Here is a 21,129-nt window from a genome sequence, read left to right as displayed (position 1 = left end):
CAGTGTGGATTATAGTCAAGTGAAGGCCAAATTGGGCAAGGAAAAACAGCTCCCTTCACTGGTAGAGCGCTAATGAACCAGCAGATTTTTTTTATAATGATGTGGCAGCTTTCATTGTCATTTTATGTCTAGTCTCAGCCTATAAGTCACTTCATTTATTATGTTCTGAGAAACGCACACAAAATCCTGGAGGAACTGCAGAGGTCAGGCAGCATCTGTGGAAAGGAGTAGTCAATGATTCAGGCCAAGACCCTTCATCAGGACTGGAATGAAAGGGGGTAGAAGCCAGAATAAGAAGGTGGGGGCAGGATGTGGGGGGGGGGCGAAGGGGAATATGTACAAGCAAGATGGTAATAGCTGAAGCCAGGTGAGAAGAAAAGTAGGTGGGTGGGTTTGAAATAAGAGCTGGGAGGTGATTGGTGAAAAGAGTAAGAGCTGAAGAAGAAGGAATCTGATAGGAGAGGAGTGTGGACCCTGTGAGAAAGGGAAGGAAGAGGAGACCCGGGGGGAAGTGACATAGGCCCATAAGTAGAAGAGGTAAGTAGGGAGCCAGAATGAGGAATGGAAGAAGAGAGAAGGGGGGAGGGGAGAAACTATTTGAAGTTAGAGAAATCAGTGTTCATCCGATCAGGCTGGAGGCCACCCAGACAGAATGTGAAGTGTTGTCCCGCCAACCTGAGAGTGGCCTCGTCCTGGCAGTGGAAGAGGCCATTGATCAACATGCAGTCTTCGGCACACAGTGAGGATGTCTGAGAACTTTGCACAGTACTATATTGACTAAATATTTTCCAACATTAACAAAAACTGAGGGTTCACACATATTGCTGGTTCAAGGGCAAATAAAGAGAGGATGGAGATGGATGTCTTTCCACTGTGTGCTTCACACTGAGTCAAAATTAACCCACACAGGAAATGATATAAAAAACAGCTTACAGTACTGTACAAAGGTCTGAGGCATCCTGTCTATATATATGCACACACACACACGCATATATACAAGTATACATGTGTGTACCTAAGACTTTTGCACAGTACTGTTGATAAATTTAATATATTCAAATCATGATGCACCAGTTAACTCAACCTCAGGATCGCCAGGGGTCCAAGTCATTGTCTTTTCAGATCCCAGTGAGCTTTATGACCCGGCCATTTGTGAGCACATTTATTGAGCTGTACACCTGCCATTGCAGAACGCTGAATAGAATTTCACAAACTCACTTGATTTTGATGTCGGGGGAATGGAAGTGGGGAGAGTTTCAATCCAACACACTATATCCACTATATATAGGAGAGGGCAGCATCCACTTCCATGTCGAGACCCCCTTTAATCCATTGTTAATAGCCTTGTACCTTCAGAATCAGAATCAGGTTTAATATCACCTGTATCATACAGTACAGTTCAATACATAAATAAAACTATAAATTACAATAATAAAAAAATACAGCACTGTGTAAAAATCTTGGGCTTATATACATATATAGCTAGGGAGCCCAAGACTTGTGCACAGTACTGTATTTTTCAGCGTGGAGTGGAGAACACACTTGTAAAGGCTGCTGGAAATGGTGAAGACGGAGTGTGTGTGGGACAGATGACAGAGAAGGGGTGCCAGAGGTGGGGGGGGGGGGGTGGTGGCCCGAGTACAGACACAGCCAGCCCTCAGACACCAGGCAAGGTCACTTGATTGCAAACAATTGGTTTATTGATCGTTGCAGAATGTCTCTCCGGTGCTTCCTGCTCCTTCCCCTCTCCCTTTCCAGGGCTTGAAAGAGCAGATGGAAAGGGTGTGGAATGTTAAAGCCAGAGTTATCCCGGTGGTGATGGGAGCACATGGAGCTGTGACTCCTGGACTGGGAGAGTAGCTCCAACAAATCTCGGGAACAACTTCTGAGATCTCAGTGCAGAAGAGTACACTAATAGGAGCAGCCAGGATCCTGTGTCAAACTCTCAAGCTCCCTGGCCTCTGGTAGAGGACCCGAAATCGAAATTGAAGGAAAATACACAAACACACCACCCATAAGGGGTGAGAAAATTAAAGAAAAACACACACACCTGTGTGTGTGTGTGTGTGTGTGTGTGTACGTGTGTACCAAAGACTTTTGCACAGTAGATTAGATTCAACTTTATTGTCATTGTGCCAAGTACAGATACCAAGCCAAATGAAATGCAGTTAGCATCTAACCAGAAATGCAAAGAATAGTGTTATTTACAAAATAACAGCAAATGAAAAATTAGTGCTACAGCACACAAATATGAAAGTACTGAGATGTACAATATGGGTGCAATACTGCTTAGTGCTGTGATGTGAGGTTCAGCAGGGTCACAGCCTCAGGGAAGAAGCTCTTCCTGTGCCTGCTGGTGTGGGAGCGGAGGCTCCTGTGGAGCCTACCGGATGGGAGGAGAGTTAAAAAGTCCATGGTTAGGGTGAGATGCATCCTTGATAATGCTTTTCGCCCTGCGCAGGTGGCGTTTATGGTAGACGTTATCAATGGTGGGCAATTGGGTGCCGATAATCTGCTGGGCAGTTTTCACCACCTGCTGGAGTGCTTTGCGGTCCGATGCGGGACAATTGCCATACCACACTGAGACGCAGTTGGTGAGTATGCTCTCAATGGTACAGCGGTAAAAATCCGTCAGTATCCTGGGACAGAGGTGAGCTTTCTTGATGCTCCGCAGGAAATAGGCGCTGTTGCACCTTTTTGATCAGGATGGAGGAGTTCAGGGACCAGGTGAGATCCTCTATATATAAATGAATTATGTAGTGAAATGTGTTGTTATGAGGCAGTAGTACAGTTCAAGACATAAAATGTACCATAAATTACAATAAGAAATATATATTAAAAAATTAAACAGGACAGAAAGAGAGCTAAAAAGTAGTGAGGTGGCATTTGTGGGTTCATTGTGCATTCAGAAATCTGATGGCAGGTTTGAGTGTGTGTCTTCAAGCTCCTGTACCTTCCTCCCTAATAGTAGCATTGAGAAGAAGGCACGTCCTGGGTGGTGAGGTATCTGCTGGCTCGGACTTGTATTTTGCATCCAACTACGAAGGCACTCTTGGTTCAACAGTACAATTCACAGAAGAATTACCATGAGTTACCATGAGAATATATTAACAGTAATGCAAAAAAAGAGCTTAATAGTGAGGTAAAAGCATTCTTGGGTTTATGGACTATTCAGAAAGTTGATGGTTCAGATGAAGAAAAATTAGGTGTGTGTCTTTAGGCTCCTACATCTCCTCCCTCATGGTTGCAGTGAGAAGAGTTGTTAAAAGTATCAACCAAACTGAAAATGCATAACTTACTAATACATATTTCTTTCCAGAAGTGCCTTAGTAGTCACTGTGAGGTAAATAAGTAGCATATGGATTAATGATATTGTTTTAATTAATTAATCTAATTCCATCAGCTCATAAAACACTGTTTAACAAAAAAAAATGCACCTTTTCCAAAGCAATTCACTAACCCGGCTTATTTTTTTTCCCTTTCAGTATCAGCCCACTGAGACGGTGATCAGTCGCTTCCTACAAATGCTGAATGAAGCATAATTCACAAAGCACTGCCAGAAACCGCCAGCTCATGGAGTGAGATGCTATTTGCTAGCGAAGTGTGGATGAGTTCTTAGAGCCGGTGTAGCCCGCTGGATCTATCTTTACCACTTACAACATGCATTAAGATGCCCTCTTGACACTTAAGAGATTTTGCTTCCAATTTTACTCCACCACACTCCCCTATTATTGCAAGATTGTACCTTGAAGCACTCTTGAAGCTTGGGTGACAGCTTTAGGATCGGTGGGGAAAATGTTTCTGAAAGAGTACATTTTTATTAGCTTGGCAATTGTTACATTAGCTCAAGCAATACCCTGGGATGTCAGATGCCCTGATATGTGTGTCTGTGAAATTAAGCCTTGGTTTACACCGAGGTCCGTGTATCGAGAGGCACCAACAGTGGACTGTAATGCTTTTTTCATGTACAGAGTTCCTGCTGAATTGCCTGACGGAACACAGACATTACTCCTACAGAGTAACAGGATCAGCAAGATCGAACCAGGTGAGCTACATCACCTGGTGAACCTGACAGAACTAGACCTGTCCCAAAACAGTTTCTCGCAGATTGAGCACTTCAGCTCGACAAACATGACTAACCTTCTGGTCCTTCATCTGGAAGAGAACCAGCTGACTGACCTGACGGAAAAATGCTTCTCCGCTCTCACCAACCTTCAAGAACTTTACTTAAACCATAACCAGCTCAGCACCATTTCTGCTGGAGCTTTCTCTGGCCTCGGGAACCTGCTCCGGCTTCACCTGAACTCTAATAAGTTGAGGAGCATTAGAAGTGAGTGGTTTAATGCTTTACCTAGCCTGGAGATCCTCATGATTGGAGAGAATGCTGTGGAGAAGATCCAGAACATGAACTTTAAGCCTCTTGTCAACCTAAGAAGTCTGGTTCTAAGTGGAATGCGACTGAAAGAAATCTCAGATTATGCTCTTGAAGGTCTAGAGCATCTAGAGAGCATTTCTTTCTATGATAACAAATTATCCAAGGTTCCAAAGGTGGCCCTTCAGAAAGTTCCAGGTCTTAAATTTTTGGATTTGAACAAAAATTTGATTCAAAGGATCCAACAGAGTGATTTTACGGATATGCTCCATCTTAAAGAGTTGGGGATTAACAATATGGAGGAACTGACCTCCATTGATAAATTTGCTTTGGACAATTTACCTGAATTGACCAAACTGGAAGTGACCAACAACCCAAAGTTTTCCTACATTCATCCCAATGCGTTTCGGCTTGTTCCTCAGATGGAAACTCTGATGCTGAACAACAACGCCCTGAGTGCCTTATACAAAAAGACTATCGAGTCCCTATCTAAACTCCAAGAGATCAGCATCCACAACAATCCCATCAGGTGTGACTGCGTCATTCGCTGGGTGAACACTAATGAAAATCGCATTCGGTTCATAGAGCCACAGTCAACCTTTTGTGTGGACCCTCCGGAATTTAGCAGGCGTAATCTGAGAGATGTCCCATTCAGAGAGATGACAGACCGATGCCTTCCTCTCATTTCCTCAGAAGCCTTTCCCTCACATCTCAGCGTTGAAATGGAAGAATCCCTTTCCCTTCACTGCCGAGCTTTTGCTGAGCCAGATCCTGAGATTTATTGGGTCATGCCCTCTGGTGACAAGCTTTCAGCCTATACTGCATCAGACAAATACAGGCTGCGCCCTGAAGGCACGCTGGAGATATTCAATATAAGTATGGATGAAGCAGGACTTTATACCTGTGTGGCTCACAACCTTGTAGGAGCTGACTCGAAGAGTGTCACTATCACAGTGAGTGGGTTCTATCCAGAAAACGAAGACGACATTCAGCTCTATATACGAGAAACGGAAGCTCACCATATCCTGCTGTCATGGATAATCACCTCCAACATAATATCGTCAAACATCTCTTGGTCACGTATACTGAGCAATAGCAGCTTGAATGTTGCCTCCTCGGCTCGCATCCCTGCTGGCGTGCACAGTTATAATTTGACACGGCTGGAGCCGCTTGCCGAATATGTGATCTGTGTGCACGTGTCCCACGTCAGTCTCCACACTGAGACGTCCTGCATCAGGGGCAGGACCAAAGAGGCCCGCCCAGCGACCGGGCCGCGCGCCATCAGGCCGCAGTTTCTAATTGCCTTGACTGTCTGCGCGCTCTTTGCGGCGATCAGCGTCTTGGCCCTCCGTAGGCTAGCGCCCGTCAGGCCGAAGGTGGTGGAGGATCACCGGCCACTGTCCGTGAGTATGCAGAGGAACCTGTCCACCTCGCTGCGCCGCATTTACCCTCTGTTCATCAAGCACTGGGAACCTGGCAGCACCTCAGGCAAAACAATAGCGGTAGAACTGCAATCCACCCCGCTGGGCTCTTCCAACGCCAGCTACTGCAGCACCATCTGAGAGGAGCTCAAAGTGAGCCAAGGAGAAGTGGAACCGCAAGCCAACCTAATAAAGAGACACGTCTCCCCTTTCACTGTCCAGATGAAAACAGACAAAATGGGTCAAGGAAACAAATCTCAGCAGAAGAGGAAGTAGATCCGGATTCCAATGAGTTCTTGTAGACATAAGAGGGTGGCAGTTTTTTGGCAGTAAACCCTCCTGGTAGAAATCCCCCTTCTCTGTGCAACTGATGTCAATGTGTTTGTTCTGTACAGGTTATGAACTCTGTTAATTGGAGACATATATAGGAGTCTGGGAAAGATATTAAAAGAAAACAGGGATCTCACTGTATCTGATTTCTTATGTAAAAAAAATCCTTTGTGATCATGTCGATAGAAAATCTGTTTTTTTTTCGAGCTAGGCACTTGAAAATCTGAAAGGAAATCGAGAGCAGGTTTACAACAATTTTATACAGGAAGTATGTGCATATTTTTCTAGGTTCAGACTGTAACGTCACACACTTTGCTTTGAGCTCCCTTCTGTCCTTCGCAACGCTCAGAGAGAGAGAGAGAGAGAGAGACGAGTCACGGAGCACCTTTGAGCACCGCAATGAGTTTTGCAGTTTTGAGGCGACGCCAGTGTTTTGTATCACTGCACCATTTACCAACCTCATTTTTTCTGTAGTTTTCCTGTACCTCCGGCCATTACTGCACAAAACCGTATGTGCAGAAACGCAAAGGACTCATGGAAGCGTTTCTTTTGATTGCAGTATTTTCTGAATAAACCACAACAAAAAAAAAAGTGCAAGCAAAGCTTGTCATAGTTCATTATTGTCCTTCCATCCTCTAGGGAATTGCGGTCAAACGTGAAGCCTCCATTCTGCTGGGGCAAGATATCAAGGCAATCGCATTCTTTTGAAACTTGGGCGGGGGAGGGGTAACTTAAATGCAGCCTACCCATCAGAGTCATAGATTTAATAAGCATTGGTCAGATCACACTTGGAGTGTTGTGAGCAGTTTTTGGCCCCATATCTAAAAAAGAATGTGCCAGCATTGGAAAGAGTCCAGAGGAGGTTCATGAGAATGATCCCAGGGATGAAAGGGTTAATGTATGAGGAGTGCTTGATAGCTCCGGGCCTGAACTCTCTGTTGTTCAGAAGAATAAGGTTGGGGGGAGAGGATATCATTGAAATCTACAAGGGGCTACATAGGCAGAATGTTCCCCATTGTGGGAGAGTGTAGGACCAGAGGACACAGCCTCAGAATAGAAGGGTGTCCCTTTAGAAAATAGATGGAGGAATTTCTTTAGCCAGAGAGTAGTGAATTTGTAGAATTCACAGCCACAGATGGCTGTGGAGGCCAAGTCATTGGATATATTTCAAATGGAAAGGTGTAGGTTCTTGATTAGTAAGGCCATCAGAGGTTATAAGGAGAAGGTGGGAGAATGGTGTTGAGGGGCAAAATTCATCAGCCATGGTTGAGTGGTAAAGAAGACTCAAAGAGCTGAATTCTACTGCTATATCTTTTGGTTTTTTGACTCCATTACTAAGAAAATTAAGCCCTTTATATTTATTCTACCTAGGCGTCTTATAACTTATATACCTCAATTAAGTCTCCTCTTAGCTATCTCCATTCCAAAGAAAACAATCTTGGTTTATCCAAAACACACACAGAATGCTGGAGGAGCTCAGCAGGCCAGGCAGAATCTATGCAAAAAAGTACAGTCAACATTTCGGGCTGAGACACTTCAGCTGGGCTCAGCCCGAAACGTCAGCTGTACTATTTTTTCCATAGGTGCTGCCTGGCTTGCCGAGTTCCCCAAGCACTTTGTGTGTGTTGCTCGGATTTCCAGCATCAGCAGATTTTCTCTTGTTTGCTTGGGAAAGCTAAAAGGCTGGAGACGAAGGAGTCTGACAGGCGAGGAGAGTGGACCACAGGAAAAGAAAAGGAGGAGGAGACCCAGGGGAAGTGATAGGTGGGTGAAAACTTTACAATCATGACGATACCTTCATAAATCTCCTCTGTACCCTTTCCTGTGCAATCACGTCCTTCCAATAATGTGATCAGAACTCCATGCAGTATTCACGCTGTGGTACACCTAGTGTTTTGTACAGTCCCAGTATAACCAATGCCCTTCTACCACATCATTCTCCTAATAAAGAAAACCATCCTATACACCTCTTTGACTACCTTACTGATTAGTTTTGTTTTTATTAGCCACATGAACATTGAAACATACACACAGTGAAGGGTGTCATTTGCATCAAATCATTGCAGCGAGAATTGTGCTGATCGGCCCACAAGTGTTCTCATGCCAACATAGCAAGCCCACAACTTACTACCCCCTAACCCATACGTCTTTGGACTGTGGGAAGAAACCAGAGCATCCACGTGATCTTTACAGAACTCATTACAGACTGCGGTGGGAATTACACCCCGGTCTTACAATTGATGCAGTAAAGAATTGTGTTAACCACTACACTGCCATGTTACCCTGTCCTGTTACTTTACTGGCTTTATACAGACTCTTCCACACTGTTTCATATCCTGCCATTATTGGAAGTTCCTTGTGGCGCTTTTTCAAATGCATTCCATAGACAAGTCCAGACTAATGAGCCAATTCATCAAACAACATTAAACTTCATTGATATAATGGTTGTTACATGTAATGACCCAAAATGCTTTCTGAAAAGCACAGGACACAGAGAAATGTTAGGGCAGATATTCAAAAACTTGTTGAAAGAATTAGGTGATAAAGAACATGGGAAGCTTTTAGACTAAGGCCAGAATTGGGGAAGACAAGATCACCTATCATCATCATGTGCCGTGTCTTATGATGTCAGTGATCATGGTCTTGAAACATGATTTCCTTTGGCAAATTTTTCTACAGAAGTGATTTGCCATTGCTTTCTTCTGGGCAGCGTCTTTACTTGAGGGGTAACCCCAGCCATTATCAACTCTTGGGAGATCATCTGCCTGGCATCAGTAATCACATAGCCAGAATTTATGATATGCACCACCTGCTCATATGACTATCCAGCACCTCCTCCCATAGCTTCACATGACCCTGATCAGAGGACTTATGCAGGCACTATACCTTGCCCATAGGTGATAATTTAGCAGAGGGAAGGAGCGCTTTACACCTCCTTTAGTAGAGTCATATCTTTACCCTGCCACCCAAAGATCACCTATAACTGGTTCTTAAACAAAACTGTGGCAAAATGTAAAATTTTTCAGCTTCATAAGATTCAAGGTGGTTATAGCAAAAAATGAGGCCAAAAATTATAGTTTTACAAACTTACCTAATAGTTAGCAAACTCAAAGAAGACTTACACCCTTATTCAACTTATAAAGGTCCTGTTAGATGTTGTATATCATTTGGGCATGAATAATACAACAGATTGTTTTTGTGATTCATAAAACTGAATTTGTTGTTTTAGCACAAAGAATTGAAATAGAATTTGATTCAGGTCATTAAAATAGCCAGAGGCATGGTTAGCAGAGAAATGAGTACATTATTTTATATAAATTTTAATAATATAACAAAAAGAACATGAATACGAATGAATAGACCTGAAATGAAAGTAGGAATCAGACTAAAATCCAAAACATGAAAATCTTTTGCAGTATCAGTTTTTAATATTTCAGGTATGGAACTTTAATCAGGACCAGAATATTTCACAAAGAACTTCAGGAAGCAAAAAAAAAATTGGAAAAGGGCAGAGAAAAGAAGTACAAAGAGCCTTCCTTCAGGAAGGCCCCTATGTGATGAGAGGCATATGCCAGGAAGGTAAGGACTCGAGTGGTAGAGTATCCGACACTAGAACTGAGACACGACTTTGAGACCAAGATGAGAACAGAGTTCTTGACTTGATGATAAACGAGAACCCGGCAAGACTAGACGAGAATCCAAACAAGACAGAAATCTTAAGTGCAATTGCTTTCTGAACCAAAGTTGAGCTGAAGATTGAGCACCAACCCTGAGCTCAGGTGCTCTTTAAATATCCAAATCTTGGTGCCAAAACATGTCCACCAATTAGCAGAGCAGGCTGGAATCTTTAAAGGGACTGTGCCAGCTATCGGTATTCCAGAGTATCGGAGGCTGGTAACACCCTTGATGCATTCACACACTGAAATGCACTCTGCATACAGACAAAAGTTATTCATTTCACAGTGTCTCTGCTTCTTCATCATTTTGTCAAATATCTTTGCTTCCTAATTAGGGATTGGATATATGTTTGGCTACACTATATTTAAAGCCACTAGTTTTGGAATTCCCATCAGAATAAAAAGGGCCCTACCAAGGCCCTTTAATTACTTTAAAGAGTTCTATTGACATAAAGAAACAATTAATTTATATCGTGTGACAGACTGACTCAATGTGCTATTTTTAAACATTATCAATCCCAGAAAGAGGCATCAGGGTAGGGAATCAATAGATTAGTCATAGGAGAATGTATTGAGGAGTATCTGGTGAAGAGGCTAAAAGAGAATACCAAATGAATACACAAGGCAAGAAAATAACATGGTATGTGATGTTTTCTCCTACTGATGTCTCTTCATTTGCCACGATGAGGCCTCCCTCAGGGTGGAGGAGCAATACGTATTCCGTTCGGGTAGCCTCCAACCTAATGGCATGAATATCAGTTTCTCCATCTGATAAAAAAATTCCCTCCCCGCTTTCCTCTATTCCCCACTCTGGCCTTCTACCTCTTCTCACCTGCTTATCACTTCCCCCTGGGACCCCTCCTTCCCTTTCTCCTATTGTCCACTCTCCTATCATATTCCTTCCTCTTCGGCCCTTGACCTTTCCCGCCCACCTGGCTTCACCCATCACCTTCCAGCTAGCCTCTTTCCCCTTTCCCTACCTTTTTATCCGGCATCTTTGCCCCTTCCATCTCAGTCCCGAAGAAGAGTCTCGGCCCGAAACATATCTCTATTCATTACCGTGGATGTTGCCTGACCTGCTGAGTTTCTTCAGCATTTGGTCTGGATTGCGTTGGATTTCCATTACCTGCCGACTTTGTCGTGTTTATGATGTGTGCAATATTTAAATGAGAAATAGCGAAGTATTTAAATGATATTAGAGAGACTACAAGGTGTAAGAAGAAAATCAGAGAAATGAAAAGAGTGAAGAGAGAGATTAAAGCAACATGGGTCCTGATAAAGGATGTCTCACCACGAAACACAGACTGCTCTGTAAATGCTGCCTGACCTGCTAAAGTCCCTCCAGCAATTAGTGTGTTGCTCTTGATTTTCAGCATCTGCAGAAACTCTTGTGTTAATGAGAGGGATATATTTGGCATTTGAATGAAAGCAATGGGGACAGGTACCTTAAGAAGAGTGAGGCTCTGATCTCAAGCCAAACTGGACCTGTTGAGAAAAATGTCTTCATATTCAGTCCTTCAGGTAGGCAATTCATCCTGTTGCTTAAATCCCTGAATGAGCTAACCATTGTTTGTTCTTTTCTGTATCTTAATCTATCAGAAAATCCCTTTATTCCTTTCATCCATGAGTTTACATTGCTTGGACAGCTAAGCTGTCCAGCCCAACAGCTCCTGCAATTACATTTCCACATTCCAGCCATACTTTGGTAAAGAAATTGCTTCCTAATTCTGGATTCAACGTTCACAGTAAATTTATTATAAAATTACATATATGTCACTCTTTAAGATCCTGAGACTCATTTTCTTGAGGACATACATGATAAATGGTTAGACTATGAGGAGAGATTGAGTTGCCTGGGACTGTACTTGCTGGAATTCAGAAGAAAGGAGATCTTATAGAAACATAAAATTATCAAAGGGATAGATATGATAAAGGCAGGAAAGTTGTTTCCATTGGTAGCTGAGACTAGAACAGGGGGACATAGCCTCAGAATTAGGGGTGTAGGTTTAGGACGGAGATGAAGAGGAACTGCTTTTCCCAGGGAGTAGTGAAACTGTGGAATTCTCTGCCCAGTGAAGCAGTGGAGGCTATCACAGTAATTATATATTTAAGACAAGTTTGGATAGATTTTTGCATAGGAGGGGAATTAAGGGTTATGGGGAAAAGGCAAGTAGGTGGAGATTTGTCCATGGCCAGATCAGCCATGATCTTATTGAATGGCAGAGCAGGCCCAACATGCCAGATGCTCCTGTTTCTTATGTTCTTATGTTCTAAAATCCAGGAAACACAATAGAATCAATGAAAGATCACACCCAACAGGATGGTGAAACAACCAGTGTGCAAAAGGCAACAACTTGTGCAAATACGAAAGAAAAAAAGTTCAAAGTACATTCATTATCAAAGTATATCCTGTATACAATATACAACTTGGAGATTCATCTCCTCACAGGCAGCAACAAGAAACACAATAGAACCCATTTAAAAAAGACTGTCAAACACCCAATGTGCAGGAAAGAAACAAGTCGTGCAAACAATAAATGTAAGCAAATAGCATTCAGAACTGGAGTTCATGGAAGTGAGTTCACAACCACAAAGTCCATGGCAGGCCACAGCCTCAGTTCAGCTCTCTATAAGCAATAACTATCAAGAACGTGAGATGAAGAGTCCTCAAGAGTGAGTCCATAGGTTGTGGGAACAGGTCAGTTTTGGGGCAAGTGAAGATGAGTGAAGTTATCCCATTTGGTTCAAGAGCCTGATGGTCGAGGGTTGATACACATTTGGCTATTCTATTCGTAAAGTCAGTAGTTCTGGAATCCCTATTAGATGAAACATCATTTCTACTCTGCCAGGCCCATTATTTATTTTTTTATGTATTTAATGATACAGTGTGGAACACGCCATTCTGGTCCAGTGAGCAACATACTCAGCAACACATCTATTGAACACTGGTTGAACCACAGAAAAACTTGCAATGACCAATTAACCTGCTAACCGGTACATCTTTGGACTGAGGGAGGATACTGGAGCATTTGTCATGGGGAGAACATACAACTTCTTTACAGACAGCACCAGATTTGAACTCTGAACTCTGACCCCATCCCCATGACACTAACCACTACGCTACCATGGCTCTAATAATTAACTTTAAGAATTCTGCATTGTGAACAACGAGAGAAAATGAGTTGAACACAGATTCTGAAGATGCTGGAAATCTAGAGCCACCCCCACAAGGCACAGGGCTTCAGCAAGGCATTGAGGTCCTTGAGTCTTCACTGGAAACACAGAGAATGCTGTGTAAATGGATGGATCCACCACCTTCGATATTACCCACCCATCTACCCCACCTATGGCTAGAGTTCGATATTCCCCACCCATCTACCCCACCAATGGCAAGAGTTCGATATTCCCCACCCATCTACCCCACCAATGGCTAGAGTTCGATATTCCCCACCCATCTACCCCACCAATGGTTAGACTTCAATATTCCCCACCCATCTACCCCACCAATGGTTAAACATCGATATTCCCCACCCATCTACCCCACCAATGGCTAGACTTTGATATTCCCTACCCATCTACCCAACCCATGGTTAGACTTCAATATTCCCCACTCATCTACCCTACCAATGGTTAAAATCCGATATTTCCCACCAATGGTTCCCACATTGGCCTGTTAGAACTCAGAGAACTGTAGTGACTTTGAGAGACTGCTCTTGGAGAAGCGGGTTCATCTGTAAACCATGGCTGTGATCATCATTAAATCAAACAATCACAGACAGTACCATCGCCATTTACTGTTTCCTGCCGTGTAACTGGGTGTTGGACTTCCTAACCAAAAGAGTTCAAATGGTCAGTATGTGCAGCCGCACCTCCCTCCCCCTCATCTGTGCCCCCCACCCCTGTGCTGAGCCCATTGCTGAACACACTGCTCACACATAACTGCACAGCCGGACTCCCGAGTAATCAGATTGTCAAGTTCACCAATGACATGACAGTGATGGGGCTCATCACCAAGAAAGGTACCAGAAAAGGACCAGTAACATCAAGAAGGATTCTACTCACCCTACTAATAGACTGTTTCTCCCACTCCCGTCAGGGAGGAGGCTATGCAGCAATCACACCAGGGCTACCAGATTCAAAAACAGTTACTTTCCCCAAGCATTAAGTCTAAACAACACTCCACCCACTAAACCATCCCTCTACACCCCCAACTACCCCTACTTTATCATCTCTTGTCAGAGTCACCTTATATATAGGCACTCCTGTGCATAGTATCATTTTATGGACATACAATCTATGTATATAAGCTATTTTATGTATTTATAATTTTTTTATTATTGTGATTTTGTGCTGCATTAGAACTAAAGTAACAATTATTTCATTCTCTTTTACATTTGTGTATTGGGCCTGACATTAAAAAATCATGAGTCCTGAAACTTAAATTTTCAAACTCATCCAAAGCTTTGCAGTTTGGATCCTGACTTGCATTTACTTATCACTTTTGTGCTTTCTGACCTAGTGAAACAGAATCTCAATTCTAAAATTATCGCTCTTGTTTTTAAAGTTAGTGTAACACTACTACATCTCCAGCGCCATGGGTTCAATTCCACCACTGTCTGAATGGGGTCTGTACGTTCTCCCCATGACCACGTGTATTTCTTCTGAGAGCTGTGGTTTCCTCCCATGTTCCAAAGATGTACACGTTAGAAGGTTAATTGGTCACTTTGACAGCACAGGCTCGCCGAGCCAGAAGAGCCTGCTACCATGCTGTATCTCTAAATGAATACAATAAAATTAACATTCATTGAGAAAGAATGGCAAGCAAACTATATACCTTGATCCTAGCATCATTGTGTCAGAGAAACTACATCAAAGCAGTTTCCCATTGAAGTTTCGAGCAGAATGGGCCCCATTTTGAGTGTTAGTACAAGAGGAAGATGGCTACCAAGGTAATGAAAATGCCTGTCTCCAAGGTTTGCCCCTGATGGTAAATTGCAAAGGAATGCTTTCAGGGACAATTTTCATGGAGAATAAAATAAAGTAGACAGGTCTGTAAAAATAGACAGACAGTGATGGTGTGGATATGTGAATTGAAAAGCCTTTTGGAGTCAATTTCTGGCTTCTTCCCCTTTCCTTTCCTTTTGGAATGAAGCATCCTGGCCCAAAATGTTGACTGTTTGTTCCTCTTCATAGATGCCTCCTGACCTGCTGAGTTCCTCCAGCGTTTTATGTTTGTTCTTTTAGAGTCAAATACAGTTAATTGAGTTCAATTCACACAGATAGCAGGGAATGGAATGTTTTGTTGGGGGTTATAAAGTTACTAATCATTGAAAAAAATAGCCATAAGATCACTCTTAACCTTTTTAGTTTCCAGAGGAAAGTTTAGCCTTCCTTGTTCTCTCAGCTCTGGTATTATTCTGATAAATCACTTTCACACCTTCTGCAAAGTTACTATATTCTTTTTTTATAGAATGTGGAAACTAGAATTCTGCATTACAAATGTACAGTAATCTAACCAAGCTTCTTAAGAAACTTGACATAAATTTTCAGCTTTACAATTCTATCATTCTAGAAATGAACCCCGGTGGGTTTGCTTTCTTTTATTGCCTTATTAACATGTCGTTACATTTAATGATTTGTTTGTCTGCATTCCCGGATCCCTTGCTGCTTCATTCAAATTCTTATTATCCAAACACTATTTGGATTCCTTATTCTTATATAATGTATCTCGTCTGACTCAGCCTCGCTGAAATTTGCTTGTCAATTTCATGTGTATCCTGCAAGTTTATTACCGCATACCTTATTATGTTGCATTGTTCCATTAAGTCAACTCCATCTCCATATTTGACATCGGCAGGAACTGTTTAAAGAGATATCCAAGTCCATATCAATAACATAAATTATAGACAGGAATGGTTTTTACATGAATACCCACGAACACAACTCCATATTTTTTGCCAACCTGAACAGCGTTCTTTAGACCAGGGGTCACCAACCTTTTTTTCTGTCGTGGACCAATACCATTAAGCCAGGGGTCCATGGACCCCTTCTTTAGACTCTATGCTGGGCTCTGTGTTCAGCTTATTATCCACTCTCTGGATAGTTCATGTCATTTGGATGCCTAAGTCACATCTCCTCAAACAGATCCTTAACTCCCAGTTGAAGGAAGGTCAGTGAGCCCTTGGTGGGTAGAGGAAACACTTCAAAAGTAATATAAGAATCAGCCTGAAGAAATTCAATATTACATCAAAAACTTGGAAAGATACTGCACTCAAGTTCAAGTTTATTGTCGTTCAACAGTATACATGTAAAGGCCCAAACAAGATAATGTTCCTCGGAATAAGGTGCACAATGCAGTACATATAACTCACACACACAACACATAAAGTAATATTAACACAAATAAATTAACAAATAGCAAGGTGCATTTATGACACAAGTTAAAAAATCAACAGTATAATGCAACTGGCACTTCAAAGGTGATGAGACTTAGAAGTTAGCAGGGAGCTCAATAGCCTTACAGCCGGAGAGAAGAAGCATTTCCATCCTTTATATATATATATATTTTTTAATTTAACTTTTCTTTTGCTCAGCATAACAAAACTTTCAATTTCCAGGTACATTTACATTTATATCCCTCACAGATATCAGCTATCAGAACACTTCCATCAAAATACAGACGTCACCACAACATCCTGTACGAGGGCTGTTTCCACCCTAACAGCTCTTGTCCTAGTGCTACAGTACCTCCTGCCAGATGGTAGGGGGTCAAAGAGATTGTTGGATGGATGGGCGGGGATCGCTGATAGTGCTAAGGGTACTCAATAAATACACCTGGAGGAAATCTCTAGAACTGAGAGTTGTCCAACTTGAGAACAACCACCACATACTCTTGTCCACCAGAGTATGTGGATACAGGAATGGCCTCTACAGCCCCCAGAAGACCCAGCAAAAGATAACCTCTTAAGTCTTTAGGGTCCCCAATCTTTTTTATGCCATTCATCAATACCATTAAGCAACAGGTCCATGGACGCCAAGTTGGAAACCTGTGCCTTAGGAGGATATCATAGCCAACTCGAATGATCACAACATTTCTACTGCTACTGTCTCTGTCTCCTGACTCCACACGTTCTGAACTTGGTCATGAGCCTACCCTCAGGTATCATATCAAGGGCCCTTCGATAAACCCCATCTGCACTTTGAATTGGATCTTAGAGAATTCAAAAAGCTTAGGTAAGCCAACTCTTGTCTTTTGAAATTTGCACATGTATATTTTCAATTTCTCAATGCATTTTTATTATTTTGCAGAGCAAAAATTCCATTACCTTCCCTACCAAAAACATTACATTAAATGGTCTTTAGTTTCTGAGATTCCTTTTCGTTATTAAATGTAGAAATAATATTATCATTTTGAAAACCATCTGAGTCTAGTCCTTTCTCCAATGTACTCTTATATCAATGAATGTAACAATGTTCCTTCCACACTCTCCACTGCTTGCATTTTAATGGGACGATCTGATCCTTGCAGACATGAGGAAATAACCACTCCCATCAATCCTTTTTGAAGAGCATTTTATCCTTTTCGAACTCTCTTTGTAAAGTCATGCCCATGGTGGTTTCCCCTCGGATAGAAGCGAAGTGCTTCTCTAGCTGTGAAGTGCAGAGGATTCTGACTGGTTACATCACGGTTTGGGAAGGAAACGTCAATCCCCAAGAACGGAAAGGTCTACAAAATGTACCGGACACAGCCCAGTCCATCACAGGACAAACCCTCACCACTATTGACAAGAAGCACTGCCACAAGAAAACAGCATCCATTTATCAAGGACAGCCCCATCCAGACCATGCTCTGAACCAGATGTAATGCACCTATGAGTGTACAATATGCACCTGTTTAAAATTTTCCAACAAATGTTCAAATTTACATTCCCACCTATGCCCCGGTGGAACTGTGTGTAGACATTGAAAACAAAACCAAGAAATGTTTCCCAGGAAAAATGCTTGAAACACTCAGCAGCAGGTGAAACAGTTTCAGATAAGAAGAGAGGCAGAAGGAGATATCACTAAGGTGCTAATATTTTTGTTTCAGATTTCCAGCATCTTCAGTTATTTTGAGCCTCAAGAAATAGATACTCTTCTGTGACACTTAAAGCCCATAGAACGGTAAACCCCGGTTCTGAAGCAGAATATAACATGCTCCTTTCCCTCTCTAATATGTCCTACACTTCAAACAGGGATGAATTTAGATGGGGTCCTTTTACCAAATATTTCCATTTAATTTGAATTATTCTATATGGTTTCCTTCCAATTTTATTTTTTTTATAAATATGAATTTGCGGTTGATGACTCTTTTTCTTTACATATTTAGATGATGGTTAAACGTATTGCTCTGGGGGGGGTTGATTCCTAATGGGTTTTTTTTCTTTTTTTTGTAGTTAGTGGGTTTTTCTTCCTCGTTAGACGGGGTTCTTTTTATTCCTTTTTTCTATATATAAATTTTTTTCCCCATTTTTATATATTACTATCAGCTTTTTTTCCTTCAGATTTATTAATTGTATACATATTAATCTGTTGAAGTTTTGTATTATTCTATAGCTGTAGAAATTATGTACCAATAAAAAGATTCTAAACATGAAAAAAAAATGATTTTCTCAGCACCTGCATCTTCAGATGGTGCTACACCATACGAGGCATGGTATGTCACCAAAGACTCTGGCAAATTCCTACAGTTGTACAGTTGAGAGCACTCTGACTGGTCTGGTTTGGAGGCACCAATGGATGGAATTGGGAAAAGCTGCAGAGGGTTGCACAGTCAGCCGACTCTATCATGGGCACCAACCTCCCTAGCATTGAGGGCATTTTCCAAAGGTCATACCCAGAGAAGGTGGCAGATGTCGTTAAAAACCCTTACCGTCCGAGACATCTCATTGCTACAATTAGGGAGGAGGTACAGGAGCCTGAAGGCACACACCCAACATGTTAGGAACAGCTTCTTCTCTTCTGCCATCAGGTTTTTGAACAGTCCATGAACACTACCTCACTCCTTTTGCTCTCTTTTTGCATTATTTATATTTTATATATACTTATTGTAATATACAATAATTTTTATGTCTAGCATTGTACTTCTGCTGCAAATCAACAAATTCCATAGCGCCTGATGAAGGGTCTCAGCCCCAAACATCAGCTGTTTATTCCTCTTCATAGATGCTGCCTGACCAGCTGAGTTCCTCCAGCATTTTCTGTGTGTTCCTCTGGATTTCCAGCAACTGCGGAAACTCCTGTGTTTGTCTTAAAATTCATCTCTTCTGTTTATGATAAGCTGTACAAAGTTTGCAGGTAGAGTGACAGATCACCTTTGATTGACTCACAGACATGAGAATAGTCCAGAAGAAGATTTTTAGTCTCCCAGCACCCCTCAAAGCTGTCCTCATCATTTCTGATTTTAATTCTCAGGTTTCCAGACCAATAAAGCAGCCTTTTAAAAACAGAAATTGACCGTATCGATGATCTATGCTTCATAAATCTGTTTCCAAGATATAATTGCTGCAGTTTTTGCACACTCCACAGCTGCCTCAATAGCCTTTGCCATTATTTGTAGCAGTTAAGTGGCTGCTCAGTCATTCGAGAAGTAAGAAATGAGCATTTTGGCAGGGTTGTGTGACCCAGTCAGATTTAGCATTAAGGAAAGCGTCTCACAAAATCATTCAGTGGAAAAGCAGAGCAAGGCGTCATATTAAGCAGTTGATGTTTATGCTACGGAAAAGAAACAGCGATTTTCTTCCAAAGGGGAAAATGTATTCAGGAGCTCTTATTTTCCCAAGGTGGAAGGAAAGGTGAGTACTCCATTTCCATTTGTCCAGAACCAATATAACAAACCTCTGAAGTTCACTGATATATTCAGCATCCTACAACTTTTTTCCTCATTGCAAAACAAACACATTTGTGCTGTTGGCACACTTCTCAATCATGTCCCCTTTTTTCTTTAGTCCAAATTGTTAATATATAACGACAAAAAGCAAAGTACCTGCTTCAGAGTTCTGTGGAACTTTATGGCACACATCACTACTGTTTCTAAATCTTGTGTTGATGTAACACCTTTTGCTTTCAATTACTCTGGAAGCACATCTCATAAATTCTGCATGGTTCATTGCATCTAAGTGCCTTGTGAGGCAACCATACTTCTTGCGTTTCGTAGATAAGGTAACAATATGTATAAATTATTGTACTAGCGATCTCTTGCCATGGGATGGGAAAACTTTAATACAGATCATTTAAAAAGGATGTAAAAGAACCACAGACTTACACAATTCCCTTTAGGGACTTTAATGGCAATCTGAGCAGAGAGACCGAGGATGTCGGTACCTTAAACATACAGCACTCACCTCAACTGTACTCATGAAAGGAAAGGATGTTGAACATGGGGAATTCAGGGAAGGAGAAGGTGAACATGTTATTAAAAAGGAGATGTTAGATGTTTTAGGAGGCTTTGTGATGGATAAACCCCAGGTACTTGATGAGATCCATCCCAGGATACTGGAGGCCTCTCAGAGATTTTCCAATCTTTGCCGGCTGCAGGTTCAATGATTCAGTGGTTCATCTTAATATCAGAGAATGTACACAGTATACAACCTGATATTCTTACTCTTCACAGACATCCATGAAACAGAAGAAAACCCCAAAGAATGAATGATAGGAAAAAAAGCATTAGAACCCCAAAGACCCCCTCCCTCCCTTGCACAAGCAGCAAGCATCAACCTTTCCCCCCTCTAACTCCTCCTCCCCCTGCTTGTTCCAGCAGGAAGCCTAGCCCCACAACCAAACCAACATACACACATATCACACACATACCTCCCACCATGCCCTTCAAAGAAAGCAAGATCTACATACATCAGAAGCTACAGTCCATAACCCAGCACTTTGACATGCTACAGGCTCTCCTCAATAACAAGGGAGAGAGGGGTGTCACCCCTTCCACAGCGAGAGGGGAGACCAACAGCTCACTGTTTCAATGTAGCAGGTGACCAGATGACTGCAGATGAGCTATTCAAGAAGGGGAGCATGGATTAGCCAATTAAATACAGGCCTGTGACACAAAACATCAGTTTTGAAAAGCTGAGAGACAGGATTTACCTGTACTTGGAAACCCACAATCAGACACAGATAGCATCCATGACTAGAATTGTCCTTGTGTCTATGTTGCTATAAGGCATGAGGTTTACTAGCTACACCACTGTGCCACATAAAGCCTCCAGCACCTGGCTGTCCATAGCAGTCACCCATCCAAGTACTAACCAAGCCTGAGCTAGTTTAGCTTCTTAGACAAACCTGG

General features: G+C 42.1%; 1 protein-coding gene across 10 annotated transcripts in view; it reads left to right on the top strand.

Annotated features, from left to right (window-relative positions):
• lrrn2 (leucine rich repeat neuronal 2) overlaps positions 1–8,087 on the top strand; it is a 316,469-nt gene extending 308,382 nt beyond the window's left edge. For 8 of the 10 annotated variants that reach the window (XM_059950219.1, XM_059950212.1, XM_059950216.1 and 5 more), the window contains 2 exons: positions 2,462–2,594; positions 3,486–8,087. In XM_059950219.1, the coding sequence (XP_059806202.1) occupies positions 3,796–5,934 (2,139 nt within the window). In that variant the 5' untranslated portion in view covers positions 2,462–2,594; positions 3,486–3,795 and the 3' untranslated portion in view covers positions 5,935–8,087. Of the gene's footprint in view, positions 1–2,461; positions 2,595–2,708; positions 2,728–3,485 lie in introns of those variants that run through there. The other 2 variants (XM_059950221.1, XM_059950215.1) reach the window with 2 other exon arrangements.
• Positions 8,088–21,129: the final 13,042 nt, after the last annotated feature.

This window comes from Hypanus sabinus, chromosome 25 (genome assembly GCF_030144855.1).
Source record: "Hypanus sabinus isolate sHypSab1 chromosome 25, sHypSab1.hap1, whole genome shotgun sequence".
Classification (NCBI taxonomy): domain Eukaryota; kingdom Metazoa; phylum Chordata; class Chondrichthyes; order Myliobatiformes; family Dasyatidae; genus Hypanus; species Hypanus sabinus.
The sequence above is the reverse complement of the archived record's forward strand: the minus strand, read 5'-3'. Positions and strand labels throughout refer to the sequence as shown.